At 38.7% G+C, this 20,126-nt stretch overlaps 1 protein-coding gene across 6 annotated transcripts in view; it reads right to left on the bottom strand.

Moving 5' to 3' along the window:
- EPB41L4A (erythrocyte membrane protein band 4.1 like 4A) overlaps positions 1-20,126 on the bottom strand; it is a 133,148-nt gene that overhangs the window by 8,114 nt on the left and 104,908 nt on the right. For 3 of the 6 annotated variants that reach the window (XM_032675281.1, XM_032675285.1, XM_032675283.1), the window contains 5 exons: positions 17,221-17,304; positions 15,540-15,653; positions 13,218-13,265; positions 9,630-9,707; positions 3,322-3,441 (listed from right to left, as the gene is read on the bottom strand). In XM_032675281.1, the coding sequence (XP_032531172.1) occupies positions 3,322-3,441; positions 9,630-9,707; positions 13,218-13,265; positions 15,540-15,653; positions 17,221-17,304 (444 nt within the window). The remainder of the gene's footprint in view (positions 1-3,321; positions 3,442-9,629; positions 9,708-13,217; positions 13,266-15,539; positions 15,654-17,220; positions 17,305-20,126) is intronic. The other 3 variants (XM_032675284.1, XM_032675286.1, XM_032675287.1) reach the window with 2 other exon arrangements.

Here is a 20,126-nt window from a genome sequence, read left to right as displayed (position 1 = left end):
CAGGCGTTGTGGAGAGTGATGAAATAAAAAGTCATCTTTATTTCTTCATTTTCTAGGACCTGTGCCTGCTGCTTTCTGTGACCAGTTCCAAGCACTTTACTCTGTGATCTCTGCCACCTTCCCTTTGTCCATCCCTACAACTACGCTAGTAAGAAAGACTTTGCTCTATACCAGTTTAGCAAATGGCATCCCATGAAAAAAAAGCGCTAAATACAGTGACTCGCCAGAGAAAACTGCTTTTAGATTTTGCATCCTGTAATTAGTTATTTTCCCATCTGTTTAAGAATTGTTACCATACTAGCATAATCTTACAGTATTTATTCAGGTTAACTCCATACCTAAGAATATAAAGAAATATGATACAGAAAAACTAACTTAATTAAAGCATTTGCTTTCCAAAGGCTCCTATGAAAGGGAATGATGGAAAGCTTACAAAAAGAAAGGTGAAATGTAAGATGAAATGTAGGTATTGCACATACTACAAAGGAAATTAATGTTTGTGTGGTTCTTAAGAGCACAAAACAAAGCAAACCTTTTGTTAAATCTTTAAAGCCAGATCACAATCCCCCTTTCACATTGTTTTCATCTTTTTACTGTGAATTGTTTTAGAATCACAGTTGTGATATATGGGACTCAGATTGTCCTATCTCAGTATCTGAATCAATACCTTCTGGACAATTTGTATGCTAATCAGTTTCTGTAATGCACAAGAAATCTAACAGGAATTCTCAGTAAAGGATGAATGTCATGGGGGTTTTTTGTTTATTTTTTTATTTTGTTTGCACAAGCTGGAACAGCTCTTCACAATAATAAGGTCTACATTATTTTTTGTGTCTGCATCTGCACCCCTATTAATATTTCAGTTTGAGTCATCAATGGTAAATTTAAATAGCCATGGAATTTTATGGCCATTCTTCTTAATTAGAAAAAGCCCTTTGGCTACACAGATGTTTTACATGAACTCTTGAAAGTAAATCCTGTGGAACTAGAAGTAGGAGCTCTCTCCATTTGCTGATTCCTTTAGGAGAAAGAAAGGTCAAATTCTTGTTAAATATTTTTATTCTAGAGACCAAGGAGACACCATCTCACCATCACCACCAATGACTAATATTACTGATTATCAAACAAATGAAATGCACTGTGCCAGGTACAGTAACAAATATTTCAGCCACTACTTCACACTTCCAGAGTAAACTTCTAGTCAAGCTGGGTGCAATATGTGAAAGACTTATCTGTACTGCTAAAACGAAGGTTTTGTATCAATTTTGAAATGTGCACATTGAAATGATGATATGACAGCATTTAAAACCAAAACAACTATACCCTACAGAACCATATTTCCTTTTTCTCTAACCTGTATCCAGTCATGTAAACAAAGAGTTGAGCCAAACTAAATCAAATAAATTCTCTTATAACCTACTACAGGTTAACAGTTAAATGCCTTTTACTAACCTTTTTTCAAAGAACTTTGAAAGGAATTCCCAACTCACTTTTTTTAGTTCCTACTTGCATATGTGAAGGATCTCTGACATACTTAGGAGATCTGGGCTTATTTCAAGGAAGGTTTGTTTGGTTTTTTGTTTTTGTTTTTGTTTTTTTTTTAAACTGGAGGTTGAGATAAAAAAGAGGAACACAGGAATCATTAAAACAATAATGAAAAGAAATGAGAAACCATCCAAAATCTCCAGGATTTCCTTATTTCTTTGCTTCCTCTAGGACATTTGATTGTTAAGTAAGATACTTCACATTTATGTTTTTTGCTAATAGTAGTTTAAATATAACTCAGACTGTCACTTGCTGGGAAATAAAAGCCATTTCGTAAGTCAAGTTAACCACAAGAAGGAACCTGTGCTATCCAAACAATGACATTTACTTGGCCTGTGGGGAAAAAAAAAAGTTGACTATAAATTTAATCAAACCATTATTAACTGAGTAATAGCACCTAGTTTACAGCACCTTCTGTAAACAATAAAAGAAATGGAAATCAAATTTAATCACCTGCATTTTGTGGATTCCATACAAGTGAGCTTCAATATTCCTGATTTTTAGTAATGTATCATTGTACAATTACACCTAATAACACATGACTTTTGAGCAGCTGAAAGTGAACAAGTCTGTACAAACCCTGTTAAAGTAGAAATTCCTGTATTTGGAATTGCAATGGCAAATTCTATTTCTCATCAAGAATTAAAACTCCATGTTACAGAACTGGAGGCAGAAATGAGTTTTAACAACACAGGCAACTGAAAACAGAACTCAAATGGATTTTAATACCGGAAACTTCAGTGAAGATAACAGTTTCAATTGGTATGAATAAAATTATACAGTGTTTCTTGTTAAGTCTTAACATGAAAGGTAAATTCAAGAAAAGATGTCATTCGGAGTACCCAAGGGATGTGTTATAGAGGTCACACATTACACCATCAGCATCAGGACTGGCAAAATATCCATGTCAGGAGTCAGTGAGAATGGGGATACAAAGACTGCTCTCTCTTGCCTCCATCTTCCAGTGCCTCATAGCCGCTCTCCCCAAACTCTTCAATATTACTGGCCCTGACTTGCCCTGCCCTGCCTGCCCTGTCACCAGACACGCTGGAGTTGGTGCTGCTTCCTAATCTGCCAGGATGGTAGATTAGGCTGGACACAAACACACAGTGTTTACACACCAAATCCATGCCCTTAGAAGAAAAATGTGAATTAAAGAAACCAACATTTTCATTAGTTTTGGAAAATAAATTTTAAAAGCTGGTAACTTCACCATTTTAAACTGGCTGTTGGCAGAAATGGCACTGCCTAGCAGTACAATTCCATTGTGGAAATCCGGACATCAGGACGCAATGTATCACTGACTGCTGCTTGTCAACGGTAATTTGACATGGAAACATCAGCAGATGCTCTCATCTGGACCATTCCAGATTTATATGATTAAACAAGTGTGCATGTATTTCACACAAATGTTTGTAGCTACCACATAAAATCTGAATGCTTTCACAGACTTGCTGCTTAGAAGTGGGGAATCACTGTCTTCATTATAGAACCAATGCTCAATGAGCCACAACACCATCCAGGACTTCTTTCAAGGTGATGGAGAGGGTTCCTCTGTTACAAAGCCCTTCCTGCATTATTTGTGCCCTGAAATTCAAATCACTAAACAAAGGCAGTTTGACCAAAGACAAATCTGCTAATGTGAGAGCAGAGCCACATAAAAATCTCCGTTCCTCAGCAGCTGAGGGCCACCACCACGCTGGAGACACACCTCCTGCTTTTTAACATGCTACAGCAGCCTTAATTTTCACACCAAAGGGTGCAAAGGTTACATACGATCGAGATCTGTGCCTAGATCGTCGGTAGTTTGGATCTGCCTGGGTTTTCCCCTTCTGTCGCCGCAGCACAGCTTCCCATTGAGGAGCTGAGTCAACCATGTCATTCTCTTGCCGTAATCTGCAAAGCAAGTACCAGGAGTTTAGTCTGAGGTCTCTGATGCAGGATGCTTTGAGAAGCAATTGGGATTACTTTTTTTCCCCCAAAAAATCCAGCTCCTGCAATGCAGTACTTTAACTTTTCGTCTTGCTAAATTTTAATTAATGTTCCTAAATTAAGTTAAAATGTAAGAACTGTATAAAAGAAAACTGACTGATTTGTTGTTTAGAAACAGCGTAAGCCAAAAAAGAAATCATCCATTACTTCAAGAACAGGCTCACAGCTTGAATCCTTCTTCCCAGTCCAAGCCAAACATCTAGAATTTTTTTCCCCTTTTACAGCCCACTTCATCTACACAGCAAGTGGAAGACCCACATCATGATATAAGGCTCTACTACTAGAACTTTTTCAAATACTTTGCTGCAGCACACCTTCCTAGGATCCAGAGAAAATCCCCTGATGCTCTTGGTGAGTTCCCACTCAGAAGAGGCAGTCCCTTCATCCTGACCTGCAACAAAGCCCAGGATGAATGCAGATCTCCCATGGCACTCCTTCTGCATCACCCTCTGAAGCTTTGGTCCCTATCTCTGTTTGTGGGCATCTAAACAATATGCTATGCCTTTTATTTTTAATTTGTTTTCCCCTTTTTTTTTTTTTTAAATACATGAATTCATTATTGGAATGCATTGCAAACTGAACCACATGTCAAAATCCTATCAACCCAGCACATTGGTTAGCTTGATGTAGTCCTACAATGCCACAATCAGTCAGGACAGCCAGCTTGCCAGTGTTTACAATTCAAAGTTCCACAGATGCTTCTCACAGTTTTGGAGTTGCACATATGAGTGGTGGGATGAAGTTCTAAGTGAAACAAATGGATATGCTTGGTCACAGCAGTGAGTTTAAAGGGATTTCAAAACAACCCTGGAAAATATCACCTGAAAGTGGATTGTCAGATAGGATGGTACAACTCACATAGTGAAGAAACCAGAGGAGCTTAACAAAAAATGGAAAGACTAACAGGTAAAACAAACAACGAAGCCGACAGAGATAAGGGGATTACACTGCAGACATAGGAAATGCAAACCATGTTATTGCTCTTCACTACAGATGTACTTTTCTCTTTGAGTTTTGAATTGTGTCAGGCTAAACTGGCTACACAGGCTGCTGCTTTTCCTTTAATCAGATCTTTCAGATGCATAATAAATTTTGAGCTGGATCTCCAACTACTATAAACAGCCACAGGTCTATCAAATGGTACAAAGCATCTGGAGAAGACTGCAACCTCAGGTTTTAATTTCTAAGCAAATCTTTTAAAATCTGTAATCTGGTGACAGGTATTAACATAAACTTCTGTCTAAGGATTTAGTAGAGGAACTCACACAGCAACAAGTAATGAATTGTGATTTTTGTCCCAAATAATCTAGTTTGTGGAGACAGCAATCATTCCACATGGTATAAACACAACCATCTGCCTCCCACATACAGCAGTCACTTGCACAAAAAGAAAACTTGCAGCTGCCAGACCAGCACTCCTGCTGTGGGTGGTGGGTTTGCCACCTCTCCCAAACACCAGTTCCTAACAGCTCAAGTAGACAGCTGTGCTCTGAAGGAGACACTCAAATGTTTGCCATAAAACAACCCAGAACTACTCCTTCTTCTCAAGAAACCCACACAGTGCAGCAGAGCGTGAGGTCCATACTCCAGCACAGAACACATGAGATCCTGCACCTCTGTGCCTGAAACCACACTTCCACACTTCCTAGAAATGACCTCTTCCTGAGGAAGTTCCACATCATTTCTGCTCAGGTTCATTCTATTAATCCTGTAGATCAACATCTACTGATGCATGGCAAGCACAGTCCTTAGCTAAGCATTCATTTATCCCCAAGTACTTCATATTTCTATTTTGCCTCCTTTCTTCTATTTGTTGAACCATACAACAGTGTTCGTCACTGGTTTTCATCTCTTCAATTTGAGCAAAATATTGAAAATCTAAATACATAAAGTAACATGGCAGCTATTAAAACAAGCAGTGTCAGCACACCTGAAGTACCACAGCAGAACCCTACTATAGAGGAGACATGAAGAAACAAAACATCCCTTTTGCTGATGCAAATAAAGGCACTATGCTCACATTTAACAAGGTAAAGGATGACCAAGGTGACACAATCTCTACATAAAATACATTATTCAGATACAATTATCAAATTCTAATAATTTGGGGGCAATTTTTCTTAGCTTTTTAGCAATAGAAATGAAAAAAAAACTCTGAACGAAATTTAACTCAAACACTAAATTTATATTTAAAGATACTTCTGAATAAAAAGTGTTGCCCTTATTCTCAAACCCCATTACAACTTTCCTTTCATTCTTTTCACTATTTGATCCCACAGGGAACACATTGATTTATGCCTATATAGAAATATATTATCCCAGTGACATATTTCACATGTTCCTGGCACGTGAAATAAATCCAGTTGAGATTAATAGCTATCACAGTAACAAATTAGGCATTGTTTGCAGGAAGACTTGAGGATAAAACGGAAAGTCCTATGACTATCATCACTTATCTGTTGTCTTATAGGTGGGGTTTTTTCTCATTTCAGGTGGTATGGTAGCAAGATAGATTTATGCAACGAAAAATTCTCTTAAGCAATTCTGAAGACTTGATTCTTGACATGCCATTCACAATATTTAAGCATAAAGTTGTTTTTCAGATACAATGTACAACAACAAGGAGCTTATAGGGGCTGTGATGGTCAAAGACAGCCTCGGCTGCAGAGACCAAGAGATGGTGGAATTCAGGACCCTGAGAGGAGGGCAAAAAGTAAGATTACATCACTAGACTTCAGAAGAGGGGGCTCTGGCCTCTACAAAGATCTCCTTGGACAAGGCCCACAGCATAAAGAGGTAAAAGGGGTCCAAGAAAGCTGGTTAATCTTCAAGGATCATCCCCTCTAAGCTCAAAAGCAGCCCCATCCCACTGAGTCAGAAGTCAGGCAAAAATGCCAGGAGGCCTGCATAGATGAACAAGCTGTTCCTGGCAAAACTCAAACACAAAAAGAAAACCCACAGAGGGCGAAAGCAGGAGCAGGTAATGTAGGAGGAACTGAAGAACAGAACAAGAACTGAGGAACAGAAACATTGTCTGAGCATGTGGAGATGGGGTTAAGAAAGCCAAAGCTCAAATGGAATTGAATCCCACCAGAAATGTCAAAGACAGCAGGAAGAGCCTGGATGGAAAGCAGGCTCACCTGAGTTCACCTGAGAGTCCCAGTGGACAGCAAGTTGAACATGAGCCAGCAACATGCTCTTGCAACAAAAAAGCTGAATTGGACCCTGGGCTGCATTGAGCAAATTATTGCCAGCAGATCAAGGGAGGTGATCCTTCCCCCTCTAGTCAGCACTGGTGAGGCCACACCGGGAGTTCTGGTCCAGCTCTGGGCTCTCCAGGACAAGACAGACACAGACACAATGGAGAGAGTCCTGCAAAGAGTCACCAAGACGACAGAGGAATCTCTCATGAGGAAAGGCTGAGACAACTGGGGCTGTTCAGCCTGGAAAAGAGGAGGTTCAGGGAGATCTCATCCATGAACATAAACACCTGAAAACAGGTGCAAAGAGGACAAATCCAGGCTCATTTCAGCTGTGCCCAGTGACCAGACATGATGGGCACACACTGAAACACAGGATCTCCACCTGAACATCAGTAAACTTCTTTTCCCTGTGAGGGTGACCAAGCACTAGCACAGGTTGCTCAGGGAGGTGGTGGAGTTTCCCTCCTTGGAGATACTCAAAAGCCATGGGGCAATGGGCACTTGGATCAGGTGGCTGGACCAGATGACACCCAGAGGTCCCTGCCAGACTCAACTATTCAGTCACTCTGTGATTCTAATCAGATGGATCTTCTAAGTGTAGTCAAGCAGGAAACTATTCTTCAGAGTACATTTTATTATGTAAAATAAAATTTTATTTTTATTATATAAAACTTTATTATGTTTTTCTCCACAAAATAAATTTTGACAACAGCATTAGAAAAGCAAATGCATTTCTTCTATGATTAAAATACGCTCATAATTGTTTTTTCTTCACTTTCTTATGAATATCTGCCTTGGATAAAACATTCATATGATGGAATGAAACCTCAAAGACTGATTGATATCAAGTAAAGAGTTTCCCCCTAACATTTTTCCAGTGTTGTACCTTCAGAAGTTCTCGCTTACATTTCTGTTTTTTTCTGATAATGTGTTTTCTTCTGACAAATAGTTCACAGTGATCTCTCATCATGTGAACAATATATACTATTCTTCTGTGATCAGAAGCAGATTCCTTTGGTTAAGATGAGTACTCACTCATTGCATTCCAATAAAACAAAACAATTTTATTCCTGCTTGAGCCAGGGACCTGATTATTGAACTGGGAAATAAATTATCTATGTGGCAGGTAAAACTTGATTACCAGCAGTTGCAAGGCTCATTATAGTGTCCTATTTCACCCTGTAAGGGCTGGCTCACCTCTGCCAACACGAAAGCTACTCAGTGCCTCTGCCCTTTCAGCTTGTTATATTCCTGCTGTGGCTGCTAACAAAATGCAGGAATTCATTATGACTGTTTGATTTCCTGCACCTGATTACAAGGTACAAGTCTCAGATTTCCAGTTCATTTAGTATTTCTTTAATTTAACACTGATAATGACTTTTTATCTGGTCATATTTTTATATGGTCTGATATTAAGTGATCACCTAAGAAGAAGAGATGCTGCAACATTAACATTTTTATTGTATCTTAATTTCTGAAAATGTGAAAAACCTAGAAACAATCCACATAAATTGATTTTTTTTCTTTTTAATTTTAAATGTTTTTCCATGAAGTGAGGAAGGGTTGGTAAAGGTCCTTTTATTCTTCAAAAAATGATTAGCAGTACCTAACCCTTCTCACAATTCAGTCTTTATATTGCAAGAAGTTCTTAAAACATTCTTGTGGTCAGTCTCTAATTTCTTTCACTTGTTTGTGGAGCTCCCTGCACAAAGAGTTTCACTGGATAAAAAAAAAACCTGGCAAGAGTGTTCTAAGAGAAAGGAATATAAAATACCATTTAACACTGATCACTGAAACTACACTCAGCATTTCATTCAAACTTCAGCTGGAAAACAAATCTTCCATGCACACCAGGTTATTGTTAGCCAAATATCTTACAAGACTGGGCTCTAATTTAAGTAAACTGAAAAGAAATCTTATGTCTCAGATAAGCTTTATACCAGCCCCTTTGAATTTCACAATGATTTTTTTCCTGCAGCACTATCCAGCATACCATTATTACTAAGAGCTTCCAAAGATCTGAAAATCATTTATTACTCACAGTACTGCATGTAAGACAAGAAGAAATGATGGCAGCTCATGCAGGCAGCTTCACAGAAAATTTGCCTTTAACAATTCTTCTTTTGTCCAATTTTAGACTGTGTTTACGCAATATGAAGAAATTCTATGTGCTTTTTAAAAATATATTTTCATAAATAACTCTCCAATGATGTTATCTCCAGTGCAACAGGAATGATACAGCTTTAAAGGGAACTTAAAGGACATCACTTGTTTTGCCATGTTTTTCATATCAGCAACAAAAAAAAATAGAATATATAAAACAGGACTTGTTAGCATCACTTGATATGAACTACTATCCTGTTAAAAGTTGACACTGTAAACATTTTGGGTTAAGGCCCACACTTCACATTTTGGAAAATAAAATAATTATACAATTAAATGCATGCATTTAAAAACAACTTGAGTTTCAGATCCATTAAACCTATTTTTACTTCTCCTCAAAAGCTTTTTTTCTGTAAATCTGCACTTGAATTTACTTGAATATATATTGAAGTATATGCTGAAAATATCAGTATCAAGATATTATCTGCTTTATTTGCATTTATATTGCAAGTCTTTTGTAAATGTGCCCCATATTTGATTTTGTGGTTCATTACTGAGTTCTTTCCAAGTTCTTTCCAGGAGGGCAGGCATTCATTGCATACATCTATGAAACCTGTGTTTTGGCAATTATTGCTCTTCTTATTCAGAAAAAGACCTTAAGCTGCCTCGGGAGGACTCTATGTATATAAGACATGTTAGATTCCATCTTTCTACGTTTAGCTGAGAAAAGTCCATCTCCATTTGTTTGTGCTTCATGTCCCCATGTCTAAAGTATATAAAGGTCACCTGTTTCTCTTCTTCCGATGTTCCCTGTTGGAATTTTCTGATTCGCTGCCACTGCTGGTGTTACAGCGAGATCGAGATCTGGAGAAGAGCAAAGAAACATCTCAGGATGAAATTATCTACAAACATCAAAATTATTGCAGCGCTAAACAGGGAAAGAGCAACACTGCAACAACATTACGAGGAAAATTAGAATTAAAAGACTCAAGAGGGCTTGTCTACGCCTGCAAGTCATATTATCTGCTTCTCATTAATTAATTGTGAACAACTGCTTCAAAAGTAGTGCACCCAAAGTGTAGTATCAGGTGCATGCTATTTCATTTTCAATTATTTTACTGTTTTGGGGGTTTTTAAATTTATTTTATTTTATCTCTCAGCATTCTTTGAGAATATGCCACAGCAGTATGTTTCTTTGATGTGTGAAATGTTTTATCTTTAAACTGTATGATTCTGGCTCTTTTCTTCTTGCATATTGTGATATAGCCCAACAGAAATGATACAGCAATTCTGGTTTTGCCAGCAAAACAGAAAGCTCACAGATCTGTCTTTTTCTATTCACCACCTCAACTTCCATCTGGCCTCTAGTTAAAGTTCACATTTTTCAAGTGTCAGGCACTATGGACAAAACACCACTATCTTTATAAATACAGAGGGCTGAAGTGCACACACAGACTGGTGTGTACCAGCCCAGCTTTGGGATGACCTGATGCACAGCTACAAAAATGGTGCATCATGTGAGGAAAACAAAATAAAACAGTTACTTCTGTATTACCTCTGACTGCAGAGCTTCAAATGGTAAGGTGACTTTTATGGTTCTAATTATTACTGAAAAACACTGGTGGAACAGGCTGAACTACCTACAGGCAAACTGCTCTTGGTAGAGAGAAAGGCTTGGGAACTACTATCTGAGACCCTTAAATCCTTGATTGCATTTTGGAGCAGACAGACCAGCTGTCAGGGTTTTTGTCCTAGAAACCAGGACGCTGTTATTGTACCACTGGGCTAGGTCCTAAAAACCGGTACTCTCACCAAAACCTGGTTCGGACCATTCGTTCTTTAGTGTGATGATGGTCTCTGAATGGTCAGATTTGATGATCTTAGAGATCTTTTCCAACCTAAATAATTCTTTGATTCTATGAGTACCTCCAAAGAAAAATTCACTGCTATACTAACAGCCCAGTTAATTAATGCGAAAACTTGGCTGATATTAACATGAGCCAGTCTAGAAGGCTTTAGAATATCAGAAGTTAGAATTGGTGCTGGTCCATGCAATGGAAAACAGAATGTCTGTTCCTGGCTTTGCTTTTGCTCTTTGGTAAGCCACTTTCATAAGAAGACAGATTAGTCAAACTACAGAATGTCTTAGAATAATAGGACAACTAAAGCCTAGGAAAATCAATTCAACTCAGCTTGTCTGAAGGGAATAAGCTTGGGAAACTGACATTTCCCCAGAGGAGAAGCAGAAACCTCTCCTCATTCCCAAATTTCATGCTCACAATCTAAAGGCACCAAGAGGGTCAGGATAGCTAGGTTCCCAGGTAAAATATACACGTTTCTGAGTGAAGCTTAAAGTGGGGATAAAAAAAGATGTGTATAACTATAGAAAATTGTAACCCCAAAGGAAGAAAGAAGATTAAAAGGTAGCACTGAAAAGATTCACTCCAGCACAATAAAAGAGTTAAGAGCAATAAATGCCTTAGAATTGCAAAACAAGTATACTTTTCTCCCCCCCAATCTTATTGGATATTTAATAAATATTCCACTAATGTCAACATTAATAAGTCATTCAAGCAACAGTGTTCTTTCACACCTCTGGGTCATTAGCATGATTCTTTTCTTCCACAAGTATTTTCTTACTGTGATTTAAGCAATTTATTCCATAATGTACCAAAGCACCAAAAATCACAGCATGGCAGGCAAAGTGCAAGATAAAACAAACTATTTGATCAAATTCAAGATAAGCCCTTTCTCTAGCTTTTCAGGAATGGAAATCTGATCCACCTTTTGGATACTACATATCAAACTACCTTGTGTTCCCTGTCAGGAAGCACTTGTGAGGAGACAGAAGGGCTGCTGAGCTGTCAGCTGAGCGGCAGCTGCTTACGGTTGCTGTCAGAATATTATCTTTCACTGAATATTAAACACCAGCTTTTACTGAACAAAACACAAAAAACAGAAACAAAGGTGCTTTCCTAAGCCAAATGCAAGAACACATGAGATCATCCTGATCTTTGACAATTACAAAGTACCTTCCATCCTTTATTGCCTTTTTTTTTTGTCATGAAATATATTTAATATTTTGTAGGTAGTATACCTTTATGGTCTGATACAAGGAGCAGGAAGGAAGGCATAGTCAGTTTGGCAAGAGACACAGCAAATACAGTCCAGGAGAGAGCTTGGGGGGTTGAGGTGTGTTGCAGTATTTCAAAGAAATAGCTGGCAGAGAAAGCTCACATTCTGGTGCAGTCTATTTCTGACTACAATGAGAGTATAGTAGCCAAATTCTGAGGAAGTGGAGAAGGTCTGTTGCGATATACAATAACAAACCTGTGCATTTGTATTGTAATACAGCAAGAACAGCCTTTGGGAAGAGGTCCCTTCTGAGCACTGGGGTTTTTCACCTGAGGTGCTTAACTAAATCTTCTCAGTTTTATGTGCTGGACATCTGTCATAGGACTACCACTGGCAGCTTGTAATAGTAGCCTTCTTAAAAAAAAAGATCTGTTATCTGATACAATAAATGCAAATTATGTAAGCACTTTCTCTGACTTCCTGTGATTATCCCCGAGATGTTTGTATCCCTGCCAGAGTTCCTTTCCCGTGCTTCAGCAGTGAATCACATCCTGCAAGTGCCTCCCCTCCAGGACAAGTTTCAGCAGTCCCTGACATTGAAATGCACTCCACTGTCTCCTTATTCTGGCAGTGTGAGTAGGAGCACAGGAGCAAGGAGAAGCATAGAACAGTCATGACAGGCTGATATGGCAAAAATCTGTCAAAAACTGAAGCTGTTGAAGGCCACACCTGAATTCACACCAGCATTTTGTCTGGAATGTGACAATCAGTTAAGACTGAACAGGGGAGGGGAAAAAAGAAAAGAAAAAAGTCAGAAAAAAATGTGCAAAACCATGAGAAGACAGTGAGGAGTTACATATGCCTTTGCACCTGCCATTTGCAGAACAATTCATCTCAAATTATAGCATACTCGCTTTCAAATCAGATTAATTAAAAAACTATAGAGAGGCTGAAAAATTAAAAACAAATCTGCAGTTGTAAAATCTGAAAGCTAAAACTTCTGGAATTGACTTTCGAGTTGCAGACAAGCCTTTAGTAAACTTTCACAAACTGCTTGTAGCATAGTGTAGCAACAATGTGCAAAGGTAGCTTGCAAGACTAAGCTTTGAGAAGGCTATGCCACAGAGCTTTTTAGCAAAAGTAGGATACAAAAAAGAAAATGAAATGGGTATAACACAACAAACCTCTTAAACAATTAAGAAGATGGGGGAGAAGGAAGGAAAGGAGGGGGTGCAGTCAACTAAAATATGATCAGTACCTTAACTATAATTTCACAGCTGCTATAGATCATATATTTACCGTCTCCTTTGCTTTAAGTCTGAATCTTCACCATTGTTTTGATTTTTCCTGCGGCATTAAGGAAGTTTTAATGAAATACCATTGAGTTACTTAATAAAAATACACAAAACCACCCATCTTTAAAAAAAAACCAAAATTTTACCAAGTTTTTTGTTTCCTTTTTTTTTTTCTTTTTTTTTTTTTGTTTTTCAACACAGAAAATAGCGCTTGTACTTTTTTGAATTTTTCAGGACACCTCAACAATAAGTTGCGAAGGCATAGTCCCACTGAATCTCTCACTGCAAATCCCTGACTTGCAAGGATAAGCATAGCATACTAGCCTTTAGAGTTTCCTACTGTTTCCAACATAGCAAGTCTGATGTTTTCCTCTTAACTCCAGTAAAAAGTGCACAAACAATACAGCTATTGTTATTAAACAGTTGGAAAACTAAAGTGCATGAATAAAACCACGATTCAGGAAGACATAATTAAGTTAAAATCTACCTACTATTGTCAGTCTTCACAGTCTCATATATGAGATAAGACTTTTAAAAACATTTTGTCCAAGAGAAAACTTGCTATTGGCATGTCTGCCTGTCCACTGACTAGATCAGCCAAATGCAAATCCCATACGATAAAGACTTTGCATCTCAAAAAAATTCCTGTTGCATAGTGCACAAACACGTTTTTTTCCTTGGCATGAGACAGTTTTGCACTGCATATCTCCAGTCTTTTGTTTTTAAAAAGCCAAACAAGTACTTCTGACAACTAAGGTAGCAATGCATCAGACAACCTGCTGCACTTGACTGGGGTTGAGTCAGTTTTCTTCCCAGTGGCTGGTATGGGGCTATGTTTTGGATTTGTGCTGAACACAGAGTTGATAATACAGAGGTATTTTTATTACTGCTGAGCAGGACTTACACAGAGCCAAGGCCTTTTCTGTTTTTCATACTGCCATGCTGGCAAGGGGGCTTGGGGTTGGGAGGAGACACAGTTGGGACAGGTGACCCCAACAGACCAAAGGGAGATTCCAGACCATATGGCATCATGCTCAGTATATAATGTGGGGGCAAGAAGGACATTTGAAGTGATGGTGTTTGTCTTCCCAAGTAACCTTTACATGTGATGGGGCCCTGCTCTCCTGGAGATGGCTGAGCACCTGCCTGCCCATGGTAAGCAGTGAATTAATTCCTTGTCTTGCTTGGCTTGTGTGCACAGCTTTTGCTTTCCCTGTTAAATTGTCTTTATCTCAACCCATGAGTTTTCCAGCTTTTACCCTTCCAGCTCTCTCCCCAGTCATACTGGTGGTGGTGTGAGCGAGGGGCTGCGTGGGGTTTGGTTGCTGGCTGGGGTGAAACCACAACAAAATCCATTTGGGAAAGACATTGCTATCAACACCTATGAGGGCTCTGTCCAACAGGATAAATCTATTGCCTTAGACAGAATTACATTGATGTACCTGATATCAGTAAGCATACATCGTGAATGAGTTTCTTCCCTCCTGTTTCAGACAACTAATGGCATATAAAAAGGTCTGGAGTAGTTCAGAAACTTGACCAGCATAAAAGCCCCATATCAAATCAGATTTCCTAATCAATACAGCTGTGTTGTCAGAGACCCCTTTGCAAACCTTGGCTTTAAAAGCCAGGTAATCATTTCTGAGGAGATGTAACTCTCAGGTGCTGCTCATAAGGCAGTCTTAGAAGACTGTAAAGAATGTGGCACAATATCTATGCTTGCTTATACTTTACAATGGATCACAGTAGCAGGCAGGGTGCCTCAGCGATGAAAGCAGCTTCTCAGCAGGACAAATCATCCCAGGTAACACACAGTCTCTAAGTACTGCATCACTTCAGAACTGTCCCTGTAATTTGCATTACCAATTGAAAACACACTAAGTATTACACAGTGGTATTTTTGTTGCCTTCCTCTCTAATGTAAAGTCACACATGGGACTGCTGAAGACAGCCTTATGGCTCATTCATTTAATCCTTGTGCCAGTTAAAGCAAAGCAACATACTTAAAACACTGCTCTGTGTTGGAAGCTCACTGTCAAGCAAGGGACATCCATCAGTCCTTTTGTTCACCAAGCAAGAACACCTGCAGCAACTGAAAGGAACTTGTACATGCCAATAATGAAATTTCTCATATTTTTAACATCATTTTCCGAATACTCAGAACAGCACACAAGCAAACAACCTCACTCAGGTATTTTTATTTGACTGGCCCTGCGAATACCCCTTTTCCCAGGACCCAGCTGTGCCTCCAAGAGCCAAACACAGACACACAGGACCTCAAGTTTCTACAGTGAGAAGATCACAGTAACTAATCCCAGGCTCTTACCTCCTCCGCACTGGTTGCCCAGACTCATTCTCGCTGCCACCTGATGGGTTCCTTCGGTGCGAGTAAGGAAACTTTGGTGATTTGTTGCGGTCATTGGGGGAATTATACAGTCCACTAAGGTTAAAAAGGAAGAGCAAACAGTCAGCTTTAAAATTTCCAGGACAAATAGGCCAGTTAACTGAGATCCAGCTTACAAAAACAAGAAGGCTCACACCCACATGTGTACATATTCAGCTATACCTGCTTCTGAGTGTGTGTGTGTGTGTGTGTGTGTGCTATGTAAATACAGATGGCACTGCTGTCTAGCAGTAAATACGTTTCTCTCGTAACTGTAGGAGAGAGACCTCTTAGCATTGCCAAGCCAACAGATCTAAGCTTACAAAATGTAGATCCAAGTGTATCCATATTTTTTTAGCATAATAAAATTTCTTTGCTTTAGTATGACTTACCCAACCCAGAGCTAGGTATTCAAATGCATCTCTATTCTTGATGTTTTCTGCACCTCTGTTCTTTACGTTTTCTATGTATGAAAACTTCCCATATCAGTCCTGTCATGATGTATATCTTCATAACAGAGCTGATGCTTAGGAACATGAAATAATTTTAGTTCTGTCTCTCTGCAATTCATCCACACAAACCTCTGCAAAGGGGTGTGGAGGTGCTTCAAGCCCAAGTTATGTGCTTTAGCCTAAGTGAGAGCCAATATGTTGGGTAGTTACAAATTACATCTAGACTATCAACTGCATGAATAGATTACCCTGTGATACCTTCCTACAGAAGTGTAAGGACCTTTTCCAAGAGTGTAACTGAGCCTGGGATGCAGTATAAGTCACTCTGTCATGTCACCTGTCACCAAGGCGGTCTACTGACATTCTGCCACTTTTTGGAGGAAGTATGTTAAACTCAACCACATATCTGTATCTAATACCACTTAGTCTTTTTCACAACTGTATGGCAAAAAGATGATAATTCTCACAAAATTCCACCTAATATATTTTTTTTTGCTTTCCTTACAGCCTCTGCCCATCCAAATTGGATACATTCTTCTTCACCTAATTCTGCAGACAGCACTGCTCTGCACAGGTGAAAAGTTCCCACAGTTCATCTCAATGAGAATTATTATTAGAAGCTGTCAAAGCCCCTGTGCAACATAGAGTCTGCTTATGTGTCTGAAACTGCATAGTCCTTTAGAATGCATGGACATGCTAAAACTCAATCCTATCATTCTTTAACTCCTGCAGAATCAAATTTCCTGCTGTCCTGACCGCAATTTAAGCACTGGAGCCAAAATGTGACGACACCATTTCTTCTTTAAAAATAACAAAACAACAACAAAAAAAAGGTCTATCCTATCAAAAGAGTATTTACACACCGTTTTGTCCTTACTCTGAAAACTACTGATGCTTACAGAAGGAGCACAAAGGGTAAATCATCATGGTGCCCCAAAAGACACCTCTGTGGAAAGCCGCTGGTGATTTTCATTCAGTGATCACCTCCTCCTGCACATACTTTCCTCATTTTTAATTGCTTATATATCCACGACAGAACCTATCTACTTACATGCAATACAGATTTATGATGACCCCAATAACACACTAATATATTATATTAATATCCTTCAGCCTACAGCTGTGGCATATTTACCATGGTACAATATCCAAGACATCATGCCCTGCCTTACCTCTGTGGACCATTTTCCTCCCATGGAGCACTTGATTTACTTCTTTGGGTTTCTGGACTGTTTTCATTTTTCATCTTTTTAAAGCTAAATAAAAGTGTATATATATATATATATATATTTTAAACCCACAACATACAGTCACATTTTCTCTTACACTGACCTCTTAAAAACTAATTTTACAGGCATTACAGAGACCCACCCTGGCATTTAGTTATTTGTCTGCTGTGTGAAAGAGGGCAAACAGGTGAAAAATATCTCCTAGAAAGAGAGATCATAAGGGGGGAAAAAAAATCAGCTCTACGAGTTTATAATTATAGTGGCACTGAGTCAGAAAAATGGTCAGTGTTGTCTCAGAATAAACAAGAACAGACATTTAGGCAAGCAGTCTAACAATAAGGCAAACACACGATATGCTCTCACAGTCTTCCACAATATGCAGTCAACAGATTATTGAATCAGAGGTTTTACCTGCATTTTATTTCACATAGCTGTTGATGAAACTTTCTTCCATGAATTTACTTAAACACCCTCTTGAACATTTTTTTAATTTTTGGCATAAATAGTGCCTGGTAGAAGTATGCTCCAGTATTTAACTGTGGCATAAACAATTATTTTATTTCAAAACTTCCACCTGGCTCAAAACTTTCACCCTATGTTGCTCACTGTTTCTGTGATTATAGAAAAAAAAAAAAGCAGCCCTATGAATGATGATTCTGTAATCACAAATTGAACACCATATTTCTTTAATATACATTTTTAACGACTATCTAATCTCTTTTCCAAGTGAAAGAATCACAGACTATTTCAACTCTCACAATATAGGAGTCATCACATACCTCTGATTATCCTTACTCATATTTCTCTACCATTTTTCCAGGTCTACAGTACCTGCTTTACGATGGGAGCAACAAAGGCATGGAGTAGTAACTATTCAAAGAATGACAGACCACAGGCTCATAGTTTCACTGAGTGGCATATTCTTCTCATTCCCTGCCCAGTAAAGTCTTATGTTTTCTTTTGTTTTAACTAACAATGTGAAAGGGCTGACTTCACTGACTGCTGAAAGGTGATGTACCAGGACAGTAAAGGTAGTCACCAGCCTGAGAGATTTATCAGTCTTTGTAACCAGTCTCTCATAATTATGGGAGATTGGGGCAAAACCAGCAGGATACTCCAATTCTTCCTGTACTCCCATAATTCTCACAGTGTCCAGTTTTACAGCTTCTAACCATTAATGCTCCTGGATGGACTGCCACTTCACATGTTGGAGAATGGCTTTTAGTTGAAGCATGCTTTTGCACCCATGTCCTTGCCAATGGCCAGGTATGGTTTTCCTGTATCACCATCTCTCTACAAGAACAAGCAGTTCACTTGATGCAGAACTGGGCAGCCACATTGATTTTCACTAAGGTCTTCAGGAATTATTACTAACAGCAGCCCAGTACAATCATTAATATATCATATCATTACAAAGTGCAACTCAAGCGGAAAAAATAAAAGTTGCTTACCGAGAGGAAGATTTAAGCTGGAGTTCTTTGCCCAGAGCAGGAGGTGACAGACTCAGCTTTATGAAGGAATCATGGCTACTTAACTCATAATCCACTTTTAACCTTAGCCTTTGGTTACTATGGGTCACTGAGTTAATCGTTTAATTCTCACATAGTGAACAAAATGCGAAGCTACGGTGAGTCAGCAGGAAAAGAAATTAAATTACACCTTATCAGGTAAATCATTTTCTTCATACTACATCCACTAATCATTGACTCATAGGTGTATACAATCTATTCCCAGGCTCAGAAATATGTGCTTACTACAGACAAAGCAAATAACTCAGGCAAATATGTCTCAGTCCTGTATTGCAAAAAGCAATTGATTTTGCACAGCATGAACTACTGAACAATACTGATATTGAACTCAAAGAAATGTGAACGCTGTTTTCAAATCTTAAAAAAGAGACAGAGAAATTACCTGGGAGGTGAATTTACTGCATTAAATTCCTAGGCCATTATTCATTTGGAGCAGACACACTCTTTACAGATAGAAACCTAGAGCACAGCAGCTCTTCAGATACTAGTAGTATCTCCAGGGATGCAATAGCAAAAGGTACAGAGTTCACTCAAAGTATCTGAAAAGGTTAGGATCTGAATTTCATGTGAGATTACTGTTGTTGGGGCTTTTTTATGGTTTACTTTGAATTTATACAATTTATGCATGTGCAATCAACAACGTATCTCAACAGTGAATGAGATAGAGTTAAACTATGAAAACTCAGCTTGTGAGAGCTGATTAAAAATGCTTTGCAAACATGACTGACAATTAATGCAAGAATTACACAGGATGGAGCAAACTACCAAATTTGCTTTACAAATTTTGTGTGCTGGCTGTCACATATACTAAGCCTGGCAGACCTGAAAGGTTTTTTACATGCTCAGGCAGAGACACAGGGAAAAACAAATAAAATTCTAAAAGAAAAACATCTTCCAACACTTTTATTTTTTTGGCGAAAGTGACTAACACTGTTAAAAAACATGACTCAGTAAGAATTTGCCTATGAATTGCTTTTAGACTGTTAAGAAACTAAACCCAGAAACCTTAAAGCTGCCATGTTAAGAGCCCCTTATTTTGTTTCGTCCTCTATAGCCTGCCTACTCATTTCTTTTTAACAGTTCATTGGTAAAAATTCATACAAAGCATTCAGAGCACAGGCTGTAGTGAAGGGCTCCCATGCCTCCCAATATGGTCATCTCTGCACTCCGGAATAATGGGACCTCTTGCTCTGTATCTTTCGCTCTCCTAAAAAATCCCAGAACAACAAAATGGTGGGACTGTCAGGATCCTCTGGATATAATCTGGTCCAACTGCCTGCTCCAGCAGGGCCACACAGATTCAATTGTCCAGGACTACTC

The sequence above is a fragment of the Chiroxiphia lanceolata genome, chromosome Z, assembly GCF_009829145.1.
Source record: "Chiroxiphia lanceolata isolate bChiLan1 chromosome Z, bChiLan1.pri, whole genome shotgun sequence".
NCBI lineage: Eukaryota > Metazoa > Chordata > Aves > Passeriformes > Pipridae > Chiroxiphia > Chiroxiphia lanceolata.
The sequence above is the reverse complement of the archived record's forward strand: the minus strand, read 5'-3'. Positions and strand labels throughout refer to the sequence as shown.